This window comes from Chiloscyllium plagiosum, chromosome 5 (genome assembly GCF_004010195.1).
Source record: "Chiloscyllium plagiosum isolate BGI_BamShark_2017 chromosome 5, ASM401019v2, whole genome shotgun sequence".
Lineage (NCBI taxonomy): Eukaryota > Metazoa > Chordata > Chondrichthyes > Orectolobiformes > Hemiscylliidae > Chiloscyllium > Chiloscyllium plagiosum.
In genome coordinates this window covers 49,319,058-49,338,084 of record NC_057714.1, presented here as the reverse complement: position 1 = coordinate 49,338,084, position 19,027 = coordinate 49,319,058, and the positions used below count along the sequence as shown (strand labels likewise).

At 39.4% G+C, this 19,027-nt stretch overlaps 1 protein-coding gene across 1 annotated transcript in view; it reads left to right on the top strand.

Moving 5' to 3' along the window:
- galnt1 (UDP-N-acetyl-alpha-D-galactosamine:polypeptide N-acetylgalactosaminyltransferase 1) overlaps nt 1-19,027 on the top strand; it is a 154,136-nt gene that overhangs the window by 89,699 nt on the left and 45,410 nt on the right. The window contains exon 4 of the mRNA XM_043690049.1: nt 6,196-6,362. Coding sequence (XP_043545984.1) covers nt 6,196-6,362 — 167 coding nt within the window. The remainder of the gene's footprint in view (nt 1-6,195; nt 6,363-19,027) is intronic.

The following is a 19,027-nucleotide window of genomic DNA, read 5'->3' as shown; positions in this document are numbered from 1 at the left end:
GATGCTCTGACCATGTAATGACATAGGATGGTCTCCACTATTTGGAGGGCCAATAGGAACCTCTTCAATACAACCAACCAAATTGAAAGAGGGCTCCTGAAGGTGGGTGTATTCATGGAGACGTTGCTAAAGCAAACTCTTTCACAGCCTGTAGCTATGGCCCTCTGACAATTGTAGCTCAGATTTAATTAATTGGGGCTTTGATCTCCATTCTGCCACTGGTATATATGCCTCAGCTGATTTCAACTTCAGTTGACAACTGGTTCATTATCATCCATTGGTTTTCCCCCATTGTCCCCTCAATCCAAACTCGATAATTTGTCTTAATATGGGATCTTGAGAACAGACTGGCTTTCTGGCTGGCGACAGGAAAATAAGGCTCCCCATCACTTTGCTTTATTTTCTCCTTCTCTCCAAGTACGTTAAAGAATTAAGTTCCTAACAGAAGTGGTACATGGTAATTTAGCTGTTATTTTTGAAATGAATCAATGACCAGGTATCATCTGCAAGTCAGGAGTGTAACTGAATGCTCTCTACTTCCTGGATGAGTGCAATTCCAGCAACACTCAAGAAGTGCAACACCATCCAGGACAAAGTAGCCTGCTGATTGGCACCTCATTCATCATCTTGAGTGTTCACTCCCTTTTGTCACTGACACACAGGGTAACATCTTATAGATGGTACAATTGATACAAGAACTCCTTTCAATAATGCCTTTCAAACCCCAACCTTTCCCATATATGGCCATATTATCACCTGCAAGTTCCCTTCCAGGTCAAGAACCGTCCTGACTTGGAAATGTATTAACATTTCTTCAGTATCACTTGGTTAAAATCCTGGAACTCGTTTCTTAAATGCACTCTGTACCCACACCAAAAACTGAGGCAATTCAAGGAGGCAGCTCACCACCACCACTTCCAGAACGATTGGAGACCAGCAAATAGTCTAGCCAGTAGCTCCAGCATCTTATGCATTAAAAAAAATGAATATTATAAATCAGTCAAGAAAATGATCAGTAATTTTGCTGAAATAAAAGAAAATTACTGCAATTGCTGAAAATCTGAAATGAGTTCTGAAGAAGTTCTGAAATGTTTAACTTGGTTTTGAGAACATGGGAGCCAGGAAAGGGAATAAGCACTTCAGCACCTTGAGCCTGCTCTGCAATTTTACATGATCGTGGCTGATAAGATCAGTCCCAACTCCTCTTTCCTGCCCACTTCCCTTAACCCTTTAACACTTTGCTAATTAAAAACTGTTTTCTCCTCAAATTTATTCAGAATCCTGGTGTCTACCCCACTCTGGGGTAATGAATTCCATAGATTCATAACTCTTTGCAAGAAGTAATACTTCCTCATCTCTATTTTAAATTTGTCACTCCTCAGCCTCAAACTATGATTTTTTTGTCTAGATTGCCCCACAAGGGGTAACATCTGCTGCACATCTAAATGTAGCTTCCTGTGTGCCTCAATTAGTGTTCCTCTCATTCTTCTAAATTTTGAGTGTAGGCCTAAATTGTTCAATTTCTTTTTTATATCTCTGGAATTAATCTAGTGAACTGCCTCCAATGCAATTATGTCCTTCCTCAAAGGAGCCAAAACTGTACACTGTACTCCAGATATGGTCTCACCAGTGCCTTGTAGAGTCATAATTACACTTCCCTACTGTTATACTCTATTGCTTTAGCAAGAAATAGCAAAATTCCATTTGCCGTCCAGCTGTACCAGCAAACTAGCTTTTTGCAAGTCCTGCACAAGGACATCCAGATCCCTCTGCACTAAAGTATTTTGAAGTTTCTCTCCATTAAAATAAGTTGCCTTTTCATTCCTCCGATGAAAATGGGCAACTTCTCACTTATTCATGCTGAACTCCATCTGGAAAATTTTAGCTTATATGGATCCATTTCTAATTTTTGTTTATTCCTTGCAACTTTCCCACCTATTCTAGTGTCAGATGCAAATTTAACTTTTTAGTACATTCTTATCCCTGCATCATTAATATAGATTATAAATTGTTGGAGCCTAAATGTCAAATACTATGGGAGCCCACTAGTTACTGCTTGCCAACCAGGAGAAATACCACTTTAGCCCAATTCTCTGCTTTCTGTTAGTTAACCAATCCTCTATCCAAGTTAAAATATTAGCCCAGCCCAGTGTGATCTTTTTGTATATTAAACTTTGTGCATCACCTTTCATCAAATGCTTTCTGGAAGTCCAGGTATGTTATATCTGCAGAATTACTAGAATTCACTTTGCTTGTTACATCTGTGAAGAGCACTTTGACTTACCCTTTATAAAACCATGTTGACGCCGATAGATTGTGTTTTGAGTTTCCTCATCAGAGGTGCCGCCCATCTGCTCAGTTTCCTGAGCATTTTATATTTATTTTACTAATTCTCCTGATCGTCTTTAATGAAATGTTTTGAGAATTACCATAAGACATAGGAGTAGAAATTAGGCCACTCAGTCTGTCTAGTCCACTCTCTGCCATTCAGTCATAACTGATAGGTTTCTCAACCCCATTCTTCAGTTTTCTCCCTGTAACCCTTGATCCCCATGATACTCAGAACCTATATATCTCAGTCTTGATCATACTCAATGACCTGGCCTCCACAGCCTTACGTGGCAATGAATTCCATAGATTCACCACTCTCTGGCTGAAGACGTTTCTCCTTATCTCCATTCTAAAAGATCTACCCTTTATTCTAAGGCTGCGCCCTCAGGTCCTAGTCTCGCCTACCAATGGAAAGATCTTCACAGCATCTACTCTAAGTCATTCAATATTCTGTATGTTTCAGTTAAATCCCCCCTTATCCTTATAAACTCTGAGTATAAACTCAGAATCCTCAAACGTTTCTTATATGTTAAGCCTTTAATTCCTGGGACCATTCTGGTGAACTTCCTCTGAACATGCTCCAGGGCCAGTACATTCCTCCCTGAGATATGTGGCCCAAAACTGCATAATACTCTAAACATGGTCTGACCAGAGCCTTATAGACCCTCAGATGTACATCACTGCTTTTATATTCCATTCCTCTCAAAATAAATGCCATCGTTGCATTTGCCTTCCTAACTACTGACTCAACCTGCAAGTCTCTCTTGAGAGAATTCTGGGTAGAACTCCCAAGTCCCTTTGTACTTCAGACTTCTGAATTTTCTCCCCATTTAGAAAATAGTCCATGCCTCTATTCTTCCTACCAAAGTGCATGACCTCACACTTTCCCATGTTGTACTCCACCTGCCACTTCTTTGTCCATTCTCCTGAACTGTCCAAATCCTTCTGCACCCTTCCCACCTCTTCAATGTCATCTCTTCCTCTCCTATGTTTGTATTGTCTGCAAACTTAGCCAGAATGCCATCAGTTCCTTAATCTAGATCATTACTGTATAAAGTGAAAAGTTGTCCCAACACTCAGCCTTGTGGAACATCTATTGTCATTGGCTGCCATCCTGAGAAGGACCCTTTTATCCCTACCGTCTTCTTTCTGCCAGACAGCTAATCTTCTAGCCATGCTAGCACCTTGCCTCTAACTATGGGGCCTTATCTTACTCAACAGCCTCCTGTGTGGCACCTTGTCCAAAACCTTCTTGAAGTTCAGGTAGATAACATCCATTGGCACCTACTCATTATCTCCTCAAAGAATTGTAGCAAATTTTTCAGGTGTGACCTCTCCTTGATGAAATCTTGCTGACTTTATCCTATTTTACCATGCACTTCCAAGTATTCAGAAATCTCATCTTTCACAATGGATTCTCTATGTTACCCACGACCGAGGTTAGGCTAATTGGTGTGTAACTTTCCATCTTTTGACCTGCTCCCTTTTAAAATGGGTGTCACTTTAGCAATTTTCCAGTCTGCTGGGACCGTCTCTGATTGTAGTAATTCCTGAAAGATCACAAACGCCTCCACTATCTCTTCAGCTATCTCCCTTAGAACTTTGGAATGTAGTCCATCTGGTCCAGGTTATTTATCCACCTTTAAGACCTTTTTGGTTTTTCTAGCACCTTCTCCTTCGTGATAGCCACCATACTCAGTTCTGCCCCCTCACTTGAATTTTTAGGATATTATTCATGTCTTCTACCCTGAAGACTGACGCAAAGTAATTATTCCGTTCCTCACCATTTCCTTGTTTCCAATGTCACTTTCCAGTGACCCAATGTCCTCTTTTATACCGGTTTTGTCCTTTAAAAATCTAAAGAAACTCTTAGTCTTCCCTTATATTACTGGATTGCTTGCCCTCATATTGAATCTTCTCCCTCCTTATTTCTTTTTTTGTTGCCCTCTGTTTGTCTTTATAAGCTTCCCAATCCTTTGGTTTACTACTGTCCTTCCCCACATTCTATACTTTCTCTTTTGCTTTTATGCTATCCCTGACTTCCCTGGTCAGCCATGGCTGCCTCATCCTCATGCTGCTTTTTCTTCGGGATGAATCTGCTGTGCCTCCTGAATTACTCCCAGAAACTCCTGCCATGGCTGTTCCACTGTCTTTCCTGCTAGGCTTCTCTCCCAGTCGGTTCTACCCAGCTCCTCCCTCATGCCTCTGAGTTGCCTTTTATTCAGCTATAACACCATTACCTCTGATTCTGTCTTCTCCATTTTCAAATTGCAGAGTAACTTCCAAAATATTATGATCACTGGTTCCTAAGGGTTCCTTCACCTTCAGATCCCTTATCAAGTCTGCCTCATTGCAAAACACTAAATCCAGTATTGCCTGTTCCCTAGTGGGCTCCACAAGCTGCTGGAAAAAGTAATCTCATTGACATTCCACCAATTCATTTGCAATCCACTACCAACCCGATTTTCCACGCCACCTGCATATTGAAATCTCCCATGATAACTGTAACTTTGCCTTTTCTAAGCATCTTTTCTGTCTCTTGATGTATCTTGTCCCCCAGCTCCTGACTGTGTTTGGAGGCCTGTACATAACTCCAACTATGTTTTTTTTTAACCTTTTGCAGTTCCTCAATTCTGCACAGAGATTCTACACCATCTGAACCTACTTCATGTTTTACTATTGATTTAATTTCATTTCTTACTAATAAGGTGATTATTACCTAGTGCAAATATTTACCAAAAAGAAGAAAAATGGATGTTGGGATATATTAACAGGATAAAATATGGCTAGTTACATAAACTAATTCAAGTCAGTCTAAAGTAATATACTGTTGAGTTTCTTTAAATTGATCTAATTGGCTTTTTATATGCTTATTTGGGGAAATGAATTATGAATGCAAATATATACATACGTTTTTGACTGCTTTCTTTCGCTTTTATTTCCTGTTTTATTTCACAGGCTATGTTTACTTTAGAAATTTCATTTGGCTTTTTTTTTAAACTTACAACCTGGTGTTGAATGAGGCCATCATAAACTTTGTGTAAAATGAATCCTGTGTTCTGAGTTATAAATTATTGTTAGCTGCCATTTTCCAATATATGTTGCACCTTTATGGCTATATTATAGTTTGCAAAAGTGATGTTATCAAGGGTGGTATCTAATCCGGAATGAAAGATGTGAAATGCAAGACTAAACTGACAGTTGTGGAATACAGTTTGATTTAACTTGAGTGGGGAGAAAACTTAAATTTAGTGATGTGAATTTGGTAGAGTCCATGATTAATTGTAATTTGTGGAGTGAGCATGTTCTAATTTCTCCTGTCTCATGTACAGTTAATATCATGTAATCTTTTACTCAACTCCAAAACCAGTTACTCAGATTTGAAATATTTCAAAGATGTGAAAAAGTGGACCTGTAAGTGGGTTAGGTATTATTTTCATGCAATAATTGAAGTCTTGTATCTTTATTTTTGTAAGTAATGACAATCTATGTTCTAGCAAATGACAACTTTTTTTGAATAAAAGCCTTGTAATGCGTCAGTTATCAATAGTACAATATATTCCTAAAAACACTTCTGAATTGTGATGCAGATAGGTACTATTTGTCAAGTTGGAATGTTGCTGTACTGGCATATATCTAGTCTGCTTGCCCTCACTTTTGCATTTATTCAACAAATTATGCAATGTAATTCGTAAACAAAATAATTTGAACATATTTTGTGCAGCTGAAACTGGACATGCATGTGCATTTTTGCTTATTGGACATTTCTGTCATTTAGCTATTTTAGAGGTTGCCCAGCAAGTGTTTATATAAGAGTATAAAAATTTTTTTTCTCATTACTCTGTATTCTTCTGATTTCTCTAGATGTAAAACAAAAGTGTATCCTGATGGTCTGCCAAAGACAAGTGTGGTGATAGTTTTTCATAATGAAGCATGGAGCACTCTTTTACGCACTGTGCACAGTGTGATAAACCGGTCGCCACGATATTTATTAGAGGAGATTATCCTGGTGGATGACGCCAGTGAGAGAGGTATGATAAAATTTCCAAACACATGTAGTTGTCAAAGGTTCCTAAAGAGTCAGTAAAATGTTTGTAAAGGAAGTGAGGAAACAATATATTTTCAGAATAGAGATTCTGTTTAATAGAGATAACATTTAATTGAATAATTATCAGTTAAAACAAAATGTCTTAAGTGAAGAAAATAAATTTTATTTCACATGAGTTCACCAACAATATTTAGCTGGAGGCTATATTTCACCTTTTTACATTTATTTTCCTATTACGAAAGCTCTGTCAACTGTACGTCAATATTGTGTGTATTTATGGATATCTTACATACTTGGATATTCCATTTATTGTTAAAATATGTAGCAAACAGGTGAGCATGGTACTACAAGTAAGCAAAATAATATACACCAGCCTCAATTGTAATATTCCACTATACCTTTCATGTGGCTTGCTGACTCTACTAATGGTTCATATGGAATGTGGCAAGTTTGAATAGCTTGCACTATGCTCATCACTTAAAAAGTGATGATTTATTTTTCTTTTATGCCATTTTAGTCCTTGTAATATACTGCTGCATTTGTTGGGTCAGTTTTATAAAGTTTCTGCTAATAGTCTGACCGAATTGGAAATGCCACCTCTTGTTCTTCTAAACACTAACAAATAAAGGCCTAATCTGTTCAATCATTCTTGATGAGTCAATCCTTTCATTCCCAGGAATCAGCCTAGTGAATCACTTCTGGATAAGCTTTGATGCCATTTTAATCTTTTGTTTTAATGTGGGAACCAAGTTTCTATGAAATGCTCCAGGTGTGACCCCCAAACACTGTGTAGTTATGATAAGACTTTGCTATTTTTAAACTCTAACCCCTTACCAATTCCATTAGCTGCCATAAGTATTTTACTGCACTTACATGCTAACCTTGTGTTTTTTGTACAGGCACACCCAAAAACCTGTGTGCTGCACTCTTCAGAATGCTCTCTCAGTTTGCATCATCTTTTGATTCTTGCTACCAAAGTGCATGATCTCATTTTCTTACATTTAAGCTTCATTGCCAAATTTTTGCCAACTCACTGAACCTATTCATATCCCCTTGTACATTCCTTATGTTCTCATCTCCGCATGCCTTCCTACATATTTTTGTATAACATCAAATGTGAATATCTTGTATTCTGCCCCCTCCTCCTTCAAATTATTAATATAACGGTAAATAATTCAGACCACTAGACTGACTTTTGTGGCATTCCACTAGTTACGTCATTCCAATCTGAAAAAGGTGTGTTAAACACTATCCTTTATTAACCAATCATCCATGTTAAAACATTACCCCCAATACCTTGAGCTCCTGTCTTGTGCAATAACCTCTTATCTGATTGCATTCAGAAAATCCAGATCCAATGACTGCTGGTTCAGTTTTATCAACTCTGCTTGTTATATTCTCAAAGAACTCCCTGTAGCAAATTTGTTTAAGATTATTTCACTTGCAAAACGATGCTGATTTTGTTTGCTTATGTTAATCATTTCTGAATGCCCTGTTTTTTTCTTCCTTAAGAATGGACTCTAACATTTTCCAATGACAAATGATCTGCTAACTGTTGCCTGTTTTCTGTCTCCCTCCCTCCTTGAAAGAGGCGTAACATTAGCAATGTTCTAATCCACTGGAGCATGTACAGAATCCAGTGAGTTCTGGAATATTTTAACCAATGCTTCCACTACCTCTGCAATCACAACCTCCATCCAAGGGTTTAAAGGAAATCTGGTTCTGGCAACCTGTTTGCTTTTAATCCCATTAATTTATCAAATATTTTGTCCTTGTGCTAGAAACTATTAGAAGATCTTTACTGCCATTTATAATTTACATGCCTGTTATCTTTGGAATGTTTATAGGATCTTCCACCATGAAGACTAATGCAAAATATTACTTTAACATATCTGCCCTTTGTCTGTTCTCCATTTTAATTCACCAGTTGCATCCTCCAAGGTTCCACACTTAGTTTAGCTAGTGAAACAAAACAGAAATTGCTGGTGAAACTCAGCAGGTCTGACAGCATCAGTGGGAAGAAAGCAGAATTAACATTTCACCATCAGTTCTGCTGAAGGGTTGTTGCTACCTCCAGTTTGTCTGTTTCAGTTCTCCAGCATCCTCAGTTCTTTGTTTTACTTCAGCTTTTTTTTTTATATTTACCTGTTGATTATTTAATTTCTTACAAATTTCCTAGTCATAATCAATTTTCCCCCTCTTTATTAACCTAGTAGTCATCTGTTGCTGGTTCCTTTTAAAAATAAAAAAAATCACAATCCTCTGGTCTGCCACTAGTTTTTGACATGTTGTGTACCTTAGTTTTAATTGGATGCTCTCCTGCAATGCCTTTGTTAATCATGAATGGTTCATCCTTCTCATTGAGTCCTTTTTGACTGGAATAAATTTTGCTGAACATTGAAATATATAGTTAAATGCCTACTACTACACAATACTGCCTTTCTCATAGTTCTATTTTCCCAACTATTTTATACTTTTTTCTACAGTGAGACAATTCTTCAGGGGGCTATGGATGATTCCCACTTGTGACTTCTTCTCTTGCCATTCCTTTATCCCATCGTAGATTCCTGTCACAGGTACAATAGATTCAACATCATCTATTGCACCTGTATCATTATTCACCTCTGTAAGAATATTCCTTTATTAATGAAGCTACCCTACCTCTTTTTGACCTTATTCCATTAGAAGCTATGCGGATCACAACTGGATCTTCTTCCTTCCTCTCCACTGAAAAGAAATGTCCTGAACCTTACTGCTAGGTAGGCAACACAACCATTAGGACCTTGTCTTAACAGAGAACAGTATCTGTTCTGTGATAACAGTATCCCTGTTACTGCTACATTTTTATTTTCATCCCCCAACTTGAATGACGCTCTGGACCATGGTGTTGTGGTCAGTTCGTTCATCCTCCTTGCTGTTTGTGCCCTTGGCCATGTTGTGAACAAGAGCCTCTTATTTGTGGATAAAAGCACTGGCTGAGGCTCCTCCAGGCTAAATTCTGGATCCCCATATTTGCCTCCCTCTCAATCATGCCCTCCTATTGCTGACCATGGACCAAATTTAATGTAGTTGATCTAATTGTTGAGACCGTGTCCTGAAACACACACTTGCATATCCATTCCACTCTCTGGTGTTGTAACAGAGTCCAGAGCTCAGACTCCAATTCATCAACTCTGAGTCAAAGTGTCCTGAGAAGCCAATACTTGATGTAGCCATGGTCATCATGGATTGTGTTGTCATTCACCATTTCCATATACCATTGCTGCAACATACTGCCTGCCTAGCCACATCTATTCGATGCTATTGATTAATTTGGATGTTAAATATTTTCAAAGTGAATTTCTTAACTATATTCATTTGCAAAAGTGTCACAGATTTTTAAATCAATTGGCTGATCAGAAGACACAATTGCCCACCAATAACCAACCTGTTCTCCTGATGTTACACTTTTGGTTTGTGGGCAAAGAAACAAATTTAAGGGGGCACTCCACTCAGCACTAGTTTTTAACTCGCACTATTGTAGCCCTTCTAGCACAGGTACCCTTTTCACTTTATGAATTTACAGACCCGTTCTCTGCTATTGTTTGAGAGGCTGCTGACTGCTCTCTCCAGTACTTTTTGAAGCTGATGTCTCTGCTATGTCTCTTGCTGGTTCAGATGCATGTGCTGCTTCTCCTCCTCTCTCTGTCATTTCTGTGATGCTGATTTGCTGCACACTCCTCCAGTCCCTCTTTCCTGACTGACTTTCTTTAACATAATATAACAGAAATCATTGGATTTTCAGCAGTGAAGTGTCCTGTACAGGATCATCTTAATGTGATGCAATGTCCCAAAGTATTTCACAGGAACATTACAAAACAAAACAAAACACAGCCATACAAGGGAGACATTGGATCAAGTTGGTCAAAAGTACATTAATCCTGAAAAGGGAAAAGCGGTGAAGAATAGGATGGGTATTCCAGAGCTTGGGACTGAGGAAACTGAAGGTGCAATTGTGGAGTTATGAAGATCAGATGAACAAATGACTAGACTTCTAGAGATGCATGTATCTTGGAAGATTGTAGGAAGCATGCTTTCAGCATTCACCCTGTCAAGCCTCCTCTCAAAATTGTAAATGTTTCAGTAAGACTGCATGCTTCAGAAATTGATTGTTAACTTTGCATTTACATTTTTGGTGTAGGATCAAGACATTGTTGGGGACATATAGACAAAAATAGTTATGGTATCTGAAAGGTCACTGCTTGAACTCAGTGGATTTTTGTTTATGGCTACAAAATGTTGAAACTGTATGCCAGTTTGTTACTGACATGAAAATAGAAAATCTATCTGGCCTAGTAACTTGTATTCCTTCAGTCATTATTTTTCTGACCTCCCTTCAATGTTCAAAAAAGCAAATTATCTCAAAGGGTAAACCACATAGTCAAAAAGAAAAGTAAGATTAATAGAACAACTTAGTGAGAAAAATTGTATGTGGTGCTATTTAAGACATCGGGCAGTAAGAAGCAGTTTAATGGTCAATGAAGCATTTTTAAAGTATTTACTCTTGTAGGAAAGCTGGCTGTCAGTTTGTGGACGATGCTCATAAAATGTTTCATTCCTGTTAGCTACAGGATAAACGTTAATAAGATTAAGTCTCCACCAATGTTTCCTCAAAGATTTGCGATCATGCAACTGCCGAGAGGTTCTATGCATGCCAGTCAGCACTGCAGTAAACTGACCTGTGAGTTCTGTGTATTAGAACAAAGTGTCAAAAGGGAGATTGTTCCCACCCCTCTTCTCAGCTGAAATTGGAAGAAAATGATTGGCAAATAATGGTATATAACTGGTGTCATGCTCTGTAAATCAGCCGTTATCATCACATTCACAAGGTTTGTGATAATGACTTGGGATGTTTTGTCACAATATTGGACTGAAAGCTGATTGGACATCTTTAAAAAAGTTATGAAATTGATGGAATAGGTCTTAAGCTGAACTGTTTCCTACAAGACATGTGGGGAAATTGATGTGAAGCTGCAGTGAGAGGTGGGTTCAGAGCTTCAACAGGAAAGAATTGAATGTCTGGATTTCTTTGCTTGAGTGTGGAAGTTAGATCACGAGATGTATTAAAGAGCATATAATAGATTTTTGAAATATTGTGGAGTTGAAGCCTTGGATAGATCAGTCATGGTCTTATAGAATTGTGGGGCAGACTTGAGGGGCTGAATCGCCTACTTCTGTTTTAGGTCCTTACGCAACAATAGTGAATCTGCTGAAATTTTGACTTGGGCAACTGAAGAGAGAATTGCACAGTTGTCTTAAACTATAGTAATAAAAAGATCCGTTAGTTTGAACATTGCTAAAAGACAAAAAGTTGAAATTTTTCATCTTGTAGTCATCAGAACTAAGATGCAAGGAATATAGAGTTGTACAAAGGGGCACCATTTTATACCGCATGGGAAGAGGATGTTGATTGGTTTGGCCATTATTGGCACAGAGATGCAGCAAGAACAGTTACTTGTTAATCTTAATTCTCTGACCAGGCAGGAAGATTCTGATGGGTGCGAATGTTGCCATGTTTGCAGCAACCATTAGCTGTCTCCATAATCCCTTTGGTAAAGATGCAATGTATTTTTGTCTAAATAAAACAGGAGACTGTGTTTAAAGTTATGTGCTTTGGCTTATAATCCTCTCAAATTGAAGATATTTTGGTGCAATATGTAGTATGATTTTAACTTTTCCTGAAAAAATGGCAGAGATTGCTAATGCACATAACAATTACAAACTCAAAGCTATAGTCTTCCTTGTTTTTAGTAGTTCTGTTCACTTGAGAGGATTTTATTCCCTCGCCTTTTGTTTTCACAACTCAACATATCACTAAGTCTGTCCCTATTTTAAGATTTTGATCTTTGTTAATTTTTCAAATCTTATCAAATATCAAAGATGAGAGAGTCACGTACAAGAGCCAACTGCATGAAAGGTAATTTTTTTTCCCCCATTTATTTCTTGCTACTTGTTTTTTTTTCTTTTATGCTATGCTCCATGTTTGGCATCATGGTCAGAGAAACATAGCAAATATTTTCTGTAATTGTGATTGAAAAATAGTGGTTGTACATTGTTACTCTGCTACTAAATCTGAGGTTAGTTTAAAGCTAAATTCATTTTCCCATGCACTTGCACACTGCCCTCCACTGCCGCAAATGATGGCAGGGTGGTGGAGAGCTAATCTGCCAGAGAGATGAAGCTCCACCTTAACACCAAGCCTCCCTGGCCTGCTTGCCCTCCTGCCCCAAATTGCAGTGAAGTCAGTGATGTGAGTAGATGCTTACTGCATCCTCACATGTCCAGCTGACATCATGGTCCACTTCTGTACATGTATGGGCAGTTATTTTGAACTAATCACTCTGTTTTAATGAAATATGGATAATGAACCTCCCAGATTGTCTCAACACCTTCTATGCTTGCTCTGACCAGAATTTCAGCAGAGGTAACACCTATTCCAACAAGTCCTGATGAACGTATCCCAATAGTCAGTGCATCAGAGGTCAGATCAGTTTTCCTTTGTGTGAATCCAAGAAAAGTGATGGGACCGGACAGAGTACTAGGCCGTGCACTCAGAGCATGCACAGATCAACTGGCAGAGGTCTTCTCTGACACCTTCAACCTCTCCCTGCAACAGGCAACATTCCATGCCTGTTTCAAGAGGGCCAACATCATTCCTGTGCCTAAGAAGGCTCATGCAGCATGTCTCAATGACTCTCTGCAACCGGATCCTCAGTTTCCTGACCCACAGGCCACAATCAGTGAAGATTGGGGACAATATTTTATCCTCACTAACACTCAACACTGGTGCGTAATTAGCCTCCTACTGTACTCACTGTATACCCATGACTGTGTCACCAATATCAGACTAATGTCATTTACAAGTTCGCTGATGAGACCACATAATTGGTCAAATCTCAGACTGCGACGAAACAGACTACAGACGGGAGGTGGAAGACCTGGAAAAATGGTGCACTGAGAACAGCCTAGCTCTCAATGCCGGCAAAATCAAGGATCTCGTTATTGACTTTTGGCGGGATGTTACTCATGCTCCCCTACACATTAACACAGAGATGGAACGAGTGTGGAGTGTTAAACTCCTGGGAGTGGTCATCTACAACAAGCTTTCTTCATGTTTACACTCTGGTTACATAGGCCCAAAAATGTCTTTCTTCCTCAAACAGCTGAGAAAATTTGGCATGACAGCAAATATCCTTGCCAACTTTTGTAGGTGCACCATCGAGAGCATTCTGTCTGGATGTATCACTACCTGGTATTGCAACTGTGCCATTCAAGGTCAGAGACGGTTACAGAGAGTGATGAACTCGGCCTGGACAAACACAAAGGCCAACCTCCCATCTATAGAATCCATCTACTGGGCCCACTGTCAAGGAAAGGCCACCAGCATTCTCAAAGATCAATCCCACCGTGGCAATGCTACCATTTGGGGAGGAGGTACAAAAGCCTGAACACACGCACCAGCCGGTTGTGAAACAGTTTCTACCCTACTGTTAGAATACTGAATGGACTCTCAAACTCTTAACATGTGCCTGTACCTGTGTTTTTGTTTTTGCTGCTGGTAACCTATTATTTACTTTTCTATGCTACTTAACTCTGATCTGCCTGTATTGCTCGCAAGATAAAGATTTTCACTGTGCCTTGCTACACGTGTCAATAAATTCAATTCAAATTCAAATCTTTCCCTTGAACTACTTCTTTCTTGGTATGTATACTGAAATATCCCCCTAAATGCAAGCCAATGAAACGTTATTACCAACTCCTAAAAATAATTTGCCAGTTTACTTTACCTAGCTCTGCTTTCAGGCCTTCAAAATTAACTTGACTTTAAATTAATAGTTTTGGCAACAGCAGTTTTAAAAGGGAGAAGAACAGACAAAGGAAGTACATGGTGAGGTCAGTGCAGGGAGAGAGAGGAAGAAACTGACACAGCAGTGAACCTGCACAGTTACTGCCGTTGCTGTTTGAATTCATGTATTGCTGGACATCTGCGTGCGCCTGGGAAAATTAACAAACAGTGAAATTCACAACTGATCTTGGAGGAACTGTTAGGTGAAGTTCACAGCACAGAAGCAGATAAGTGAATTGTTTTTAAGTGGGAACTACAGAAAGTCTGCAGTAGTGAGTAGAGTGGGTTATTTCTTGATTATATGTTTTTTGAGATACGTTTCTTGATTAAGCTTAAAAAAAAAGCCATAACTATTAATTTAACCTGGGGCAGTGTTTTGTAGAGGAATAAGGCGGTGTTATTTTCTGGGTCTGTAGATTGTGAAGGAGCAAAAGTGGCCTTTAGTAGAGTGATATGTGCTTCTTGTCAGATGTGGGAGTTTAAAGAGAGTTTAAGGGTTACTGCAGATTATATCTGCCATAAATGCTGTTGGTTGCGAATCTTATCAGATCAGATTACAACAGGATCTTGATCAGATGGGCCAATGGGCCGAGAAGTGACAGATGGAGTTTAATTCAAATAAATGTGAGGTGATGCATTTTGGGAAAGCAAATCTTAGCAGGACTTATACACTTAATGGTAAGGTCCTAGGTAGTATTGCTAAACAAAGAGACCTTGGAGTGCAGGTTCATAGCTCCTTGAAAGTGGAGTTGCAGGTAGGTAGGATAGTGAAGAGGATATTTGGTATGCTCTCTTTTATTGGTCAGATTATTGAGTACAGGAGTTGGGACATCATGTTGTGGCTGTACAGGACATTAGTTAGGCCACTATTGGAATATTGCATGCAATTCTGGTCTCCTTCCTGTCGGAAAGATGTTGTGAAACTTGAAAGGGTTGGACGAGTTGGACCGAAGGATCTGTTTCCATGCTGTGCATCTCAATTACTCTATGACTGCTTTTTCTGTCCCTCATATATTCAATGTAAAATTAATTACATTCTCCGAGTTTCTCCATTTCCAACTAATCTGTCCTGATGATACCACCTTTCAGAAGGGTGCCTCAAGTGTACTGTTATTTTTTTCCTCAACAGAGGATTACTCCACACTTTGGTTGTCAGGGCCTTCACCCATGTCTGAACCATTTCCTGCACACTTGCCCTCAAACCTTGCCTGCGCCCCCCGCGCCCCAACCCAGAACAACAATGGAGTTTCTGTTGTTGTAACATTTCAGTCCTAGCCCTACTGCTGTTCTCCAGCAAAGCCAAATGCAAGTTGGAACAATAGCATTTTGTTTTCCACTTTAGAACCATTTAGACTCAACATCTAGTACAACAACTTCAGAGCATTAGCAGTATCCTCCATTTGATTACATCCCCTATCTTCAATGATTAGTTTGCATTGGTTTGTTATCAGTGTAGTTAATATTTGATCTATCATTCACCCCCATCATCAACACCCATTTGTCTCTGCTACAGTTACTACTCCCTTTGCTCTGAGCAGTCTCACTATCTGTTTCACTTTTTCTCCTCCTCCTTTATCAACAGCATAAAAACTATAATTTTCAGCTCTGTTCAGTTCCAAAAAGACATATTAGATTATAAATATTAATTTTGTCTCTCCCAGCTGCCAGACCTGAGTTACTCTAGCACATTTTGCTTTTGTTTCAGATTTCAGCTTCTCAGTACTTTGCTGTCCTTACTCACCGCAAGGACAGTAGCACCTATCCAAATCAAATGAAACATAGCAAGAGAAATATATTTTATTAATTTCACCCAGCACTATTTCACTGGACATAATTGTCCCCCATCCAAAATCATATTGTGAAGTTGATAGTCACAGGAATAGAACTGACATAACATGATTCAAAGGTGCTGAAACTCTCGTGTAAAATTTCTTAACTATGAAGAGATAGTGGAGGCTTTAGTAGTGATCTTTCAGGTATCACTAGAGTCAGGGAGGTCCCAGAGGACTGGACAATCATTATTGTAATCCTCTATTTAAGAAGGGAGCAAGGCAAAAGTCAAGAAATTATAGGCTGACTACCCTCACCTCAGTCGTTGAGTTCATTGTGAAGGATGAGATTTATAAGTATTTGGAAATGCATTGTAAAATAGGACAAAGTCAGCATGGTTTCATCAAGGGGAGGTCATGCCTGACAAATCTGTTAGAATTCGTTTTGAGGAGATAATGAGCAGGTTAGATCAAGGAGAGCCAGTGGATGTTATCAACTACATAGGAAGCTGCTGAATAAGATTAGATTCCCTACAGTAAGGAAACAGGCCATTTGGCACGTCAAGTCCACACTGACCCTCCAAAGAGTAACCCACCCAGACCCATTCCACTACTCTATATTTACCCCTGACTAATGCATTTAATGCTATGGGCAATTTAGCATGACCAATTCACCTGATCTGCACATCTTTAGATTATGGAAGGAAACCAGAGCACCCGGAGGAAGCCCACGCAGACACTGAGAGATTGTGCAAACTCCACACAAACAGTTGCCCAAGGCGGGAATCGAACCCAGGTCCCTGGCGCTGTGATGCAGCAGTGCAAACCACTGAGTCACCGTGCTTCCCATGGTGTTAAAGGCAAAGTGCTAGCATGGATAGAAGATGGGCTGTCTGGCAGAAGGCAGAGAATGGGGATAAAAATGACCTTCTTAGGATGGAAGCCAGTCACTAGTGTTCCACAAGAATCGGTGTTGGGACCACAACTTTTCGCTTTACATATTAATGATCAAGATGAAGGAACTGAGGGCCTTCTGGCTGAGTTAACAGATGATACAAAGATAGGTGGCGGAGCAGTTAGTATTGAGCAGGTGGGGAGACTGCAGAAAGATTTAGACAGGTTGGGAGAGTGGGCAAAGTGGCAGACGAAATACAACATGGGAAATTGAGACATGGGCTATTTTCTAAATGGGGAGCAAATTCAGAAACCTGAAGTGCAGAAGGACTTGGGAGTCCTTGTTTCTCTCGATAAACGCAGGTTGAGTCAGTAGTTAGGAAGGCAAATACAATGTTGTCATTCATCTCAAGAGGACTAGAATATAAAAGCAGGGATGCACTTCTGAGGCTTTATAAGGCTTTGGTCAGACCATATTTAGAGTATTGTGAGCAATTTTAGGCCCCATACCTAAGGAAGGATGTATTGGCCCTGGGGTGGGTTCAGAGGACGTTCACGAGAATGATCCCAGGAGTTTAGGAGGAAGAGTGGGGATCTAATTGAACCTTACAGATTACTGAATGGCCTGGACAGAGTGAATGTTGTAAAGATGTTTCCATTGGCAGGAGAGACAAGGACCTGAGAGCACTGCCTTAGAGTAAAGGCAAGACCCTTTAGAACAGAGATCAGGAGAAACACTCTTTAGCCAGAGAGTGGTGGATCTGTGGAATTCATTGCCACAGAAGGCTTTGGAAACCAGCCCATTGTGTATATTTAAGACTGAGATGATAGCCTTTGATCCTTTCAGCAATCAAGAACCTACAGGGGGAAAGTTGGAAATTGGGGTTGAAAAGCTTTTTAGCCATGATTGATTGGCAAAGCAGACTCAGTGAGCTGAGTAGCCTAATTTCTGCTCCTATGTCTTATGGTCTTTACACTGGGGTACAGACCTGTGACCAATAGTGACCTGATCATTTATAAGCCACCTATGGACTTATGATAGCTGTGTTTACAATAACTTCACCACTGAAGACAATTTGACTTAGGATGTTGATGTAAAGAACCTCTGCACTGTTTTTGCATAGTTAGGATGATTACTGCAGTTGTACACAGCCTTGATGAGACCACATCTTAAGTATTGTGTACAGTATTTTTTTTTGTCCCTTTACCTACAGAAAGACGTCATTGTCTTGGAAAGAGTGCAACAGGATTTCACCAAACGATGGGTAGCATGGTGGTTCAATGGTCCAAAGATGTGCAGGTTAGGCAAGTTGGTCAAGCTAAATTGCTCAGAGTGTTCAGGGATGTGTAGGTTAGGTGCAATAATCAGGGGAAATGTAGGGTAATGAGTCTGTTTCCATTCTGTAGGAATTCTAATTCCTGGATTGGAAGAGAATTGCCCTTTTGACGATTGATTAAAACATTTGGGCCCTTATTCTATGGAATTTTGAAGAATGAGTGATAATCTCATCCAAGTATGTAAAATTCTTAGACTACTCAACAGGGTCTAAAACCAGGGGATGCAGTCTCTGAACAAAGGTTAGGTTATTTAGGACCATGACATTCTCTGCTTATGAAGGCTTTTAATTATGTTCAGGACTAAGGTTGTTGGATTTCTGGATTTTAAAAAAATTATGAAAAATAGAGATAATGCAAGAAAATGGTGTTAAATAGAAAATCATTTCAGTGATCCCATTGAATGGTGGCATGGACTCAAATGCCTGAATGACCTACTCCTGCTCCCATTCCTTATGTTCTTCTGCATCTAGCAGCCATGACGTTCTTTCTTGATGTTACTGGATTTGTTCCTAATTATCAGTGACTTGGATTTGACTTCAGTATTACTGGCCTCCTGGGGGCTGTTTTCATCAAATGTTTTCTTGATGTGAAGGGGTAGAGACCTTTTTAACCAATTTAATTCAATCTTCATGACTAGATCAAGGATATAATGACAACTGGCAGAAGCAATATTGAGCCTCAGTTCGGTTTTTGTGGTCAAAACATGTTCTTAGTTTATATTGGAATTCTGAAGTGATCAGGAAAACTGAAGACTGTTATGAA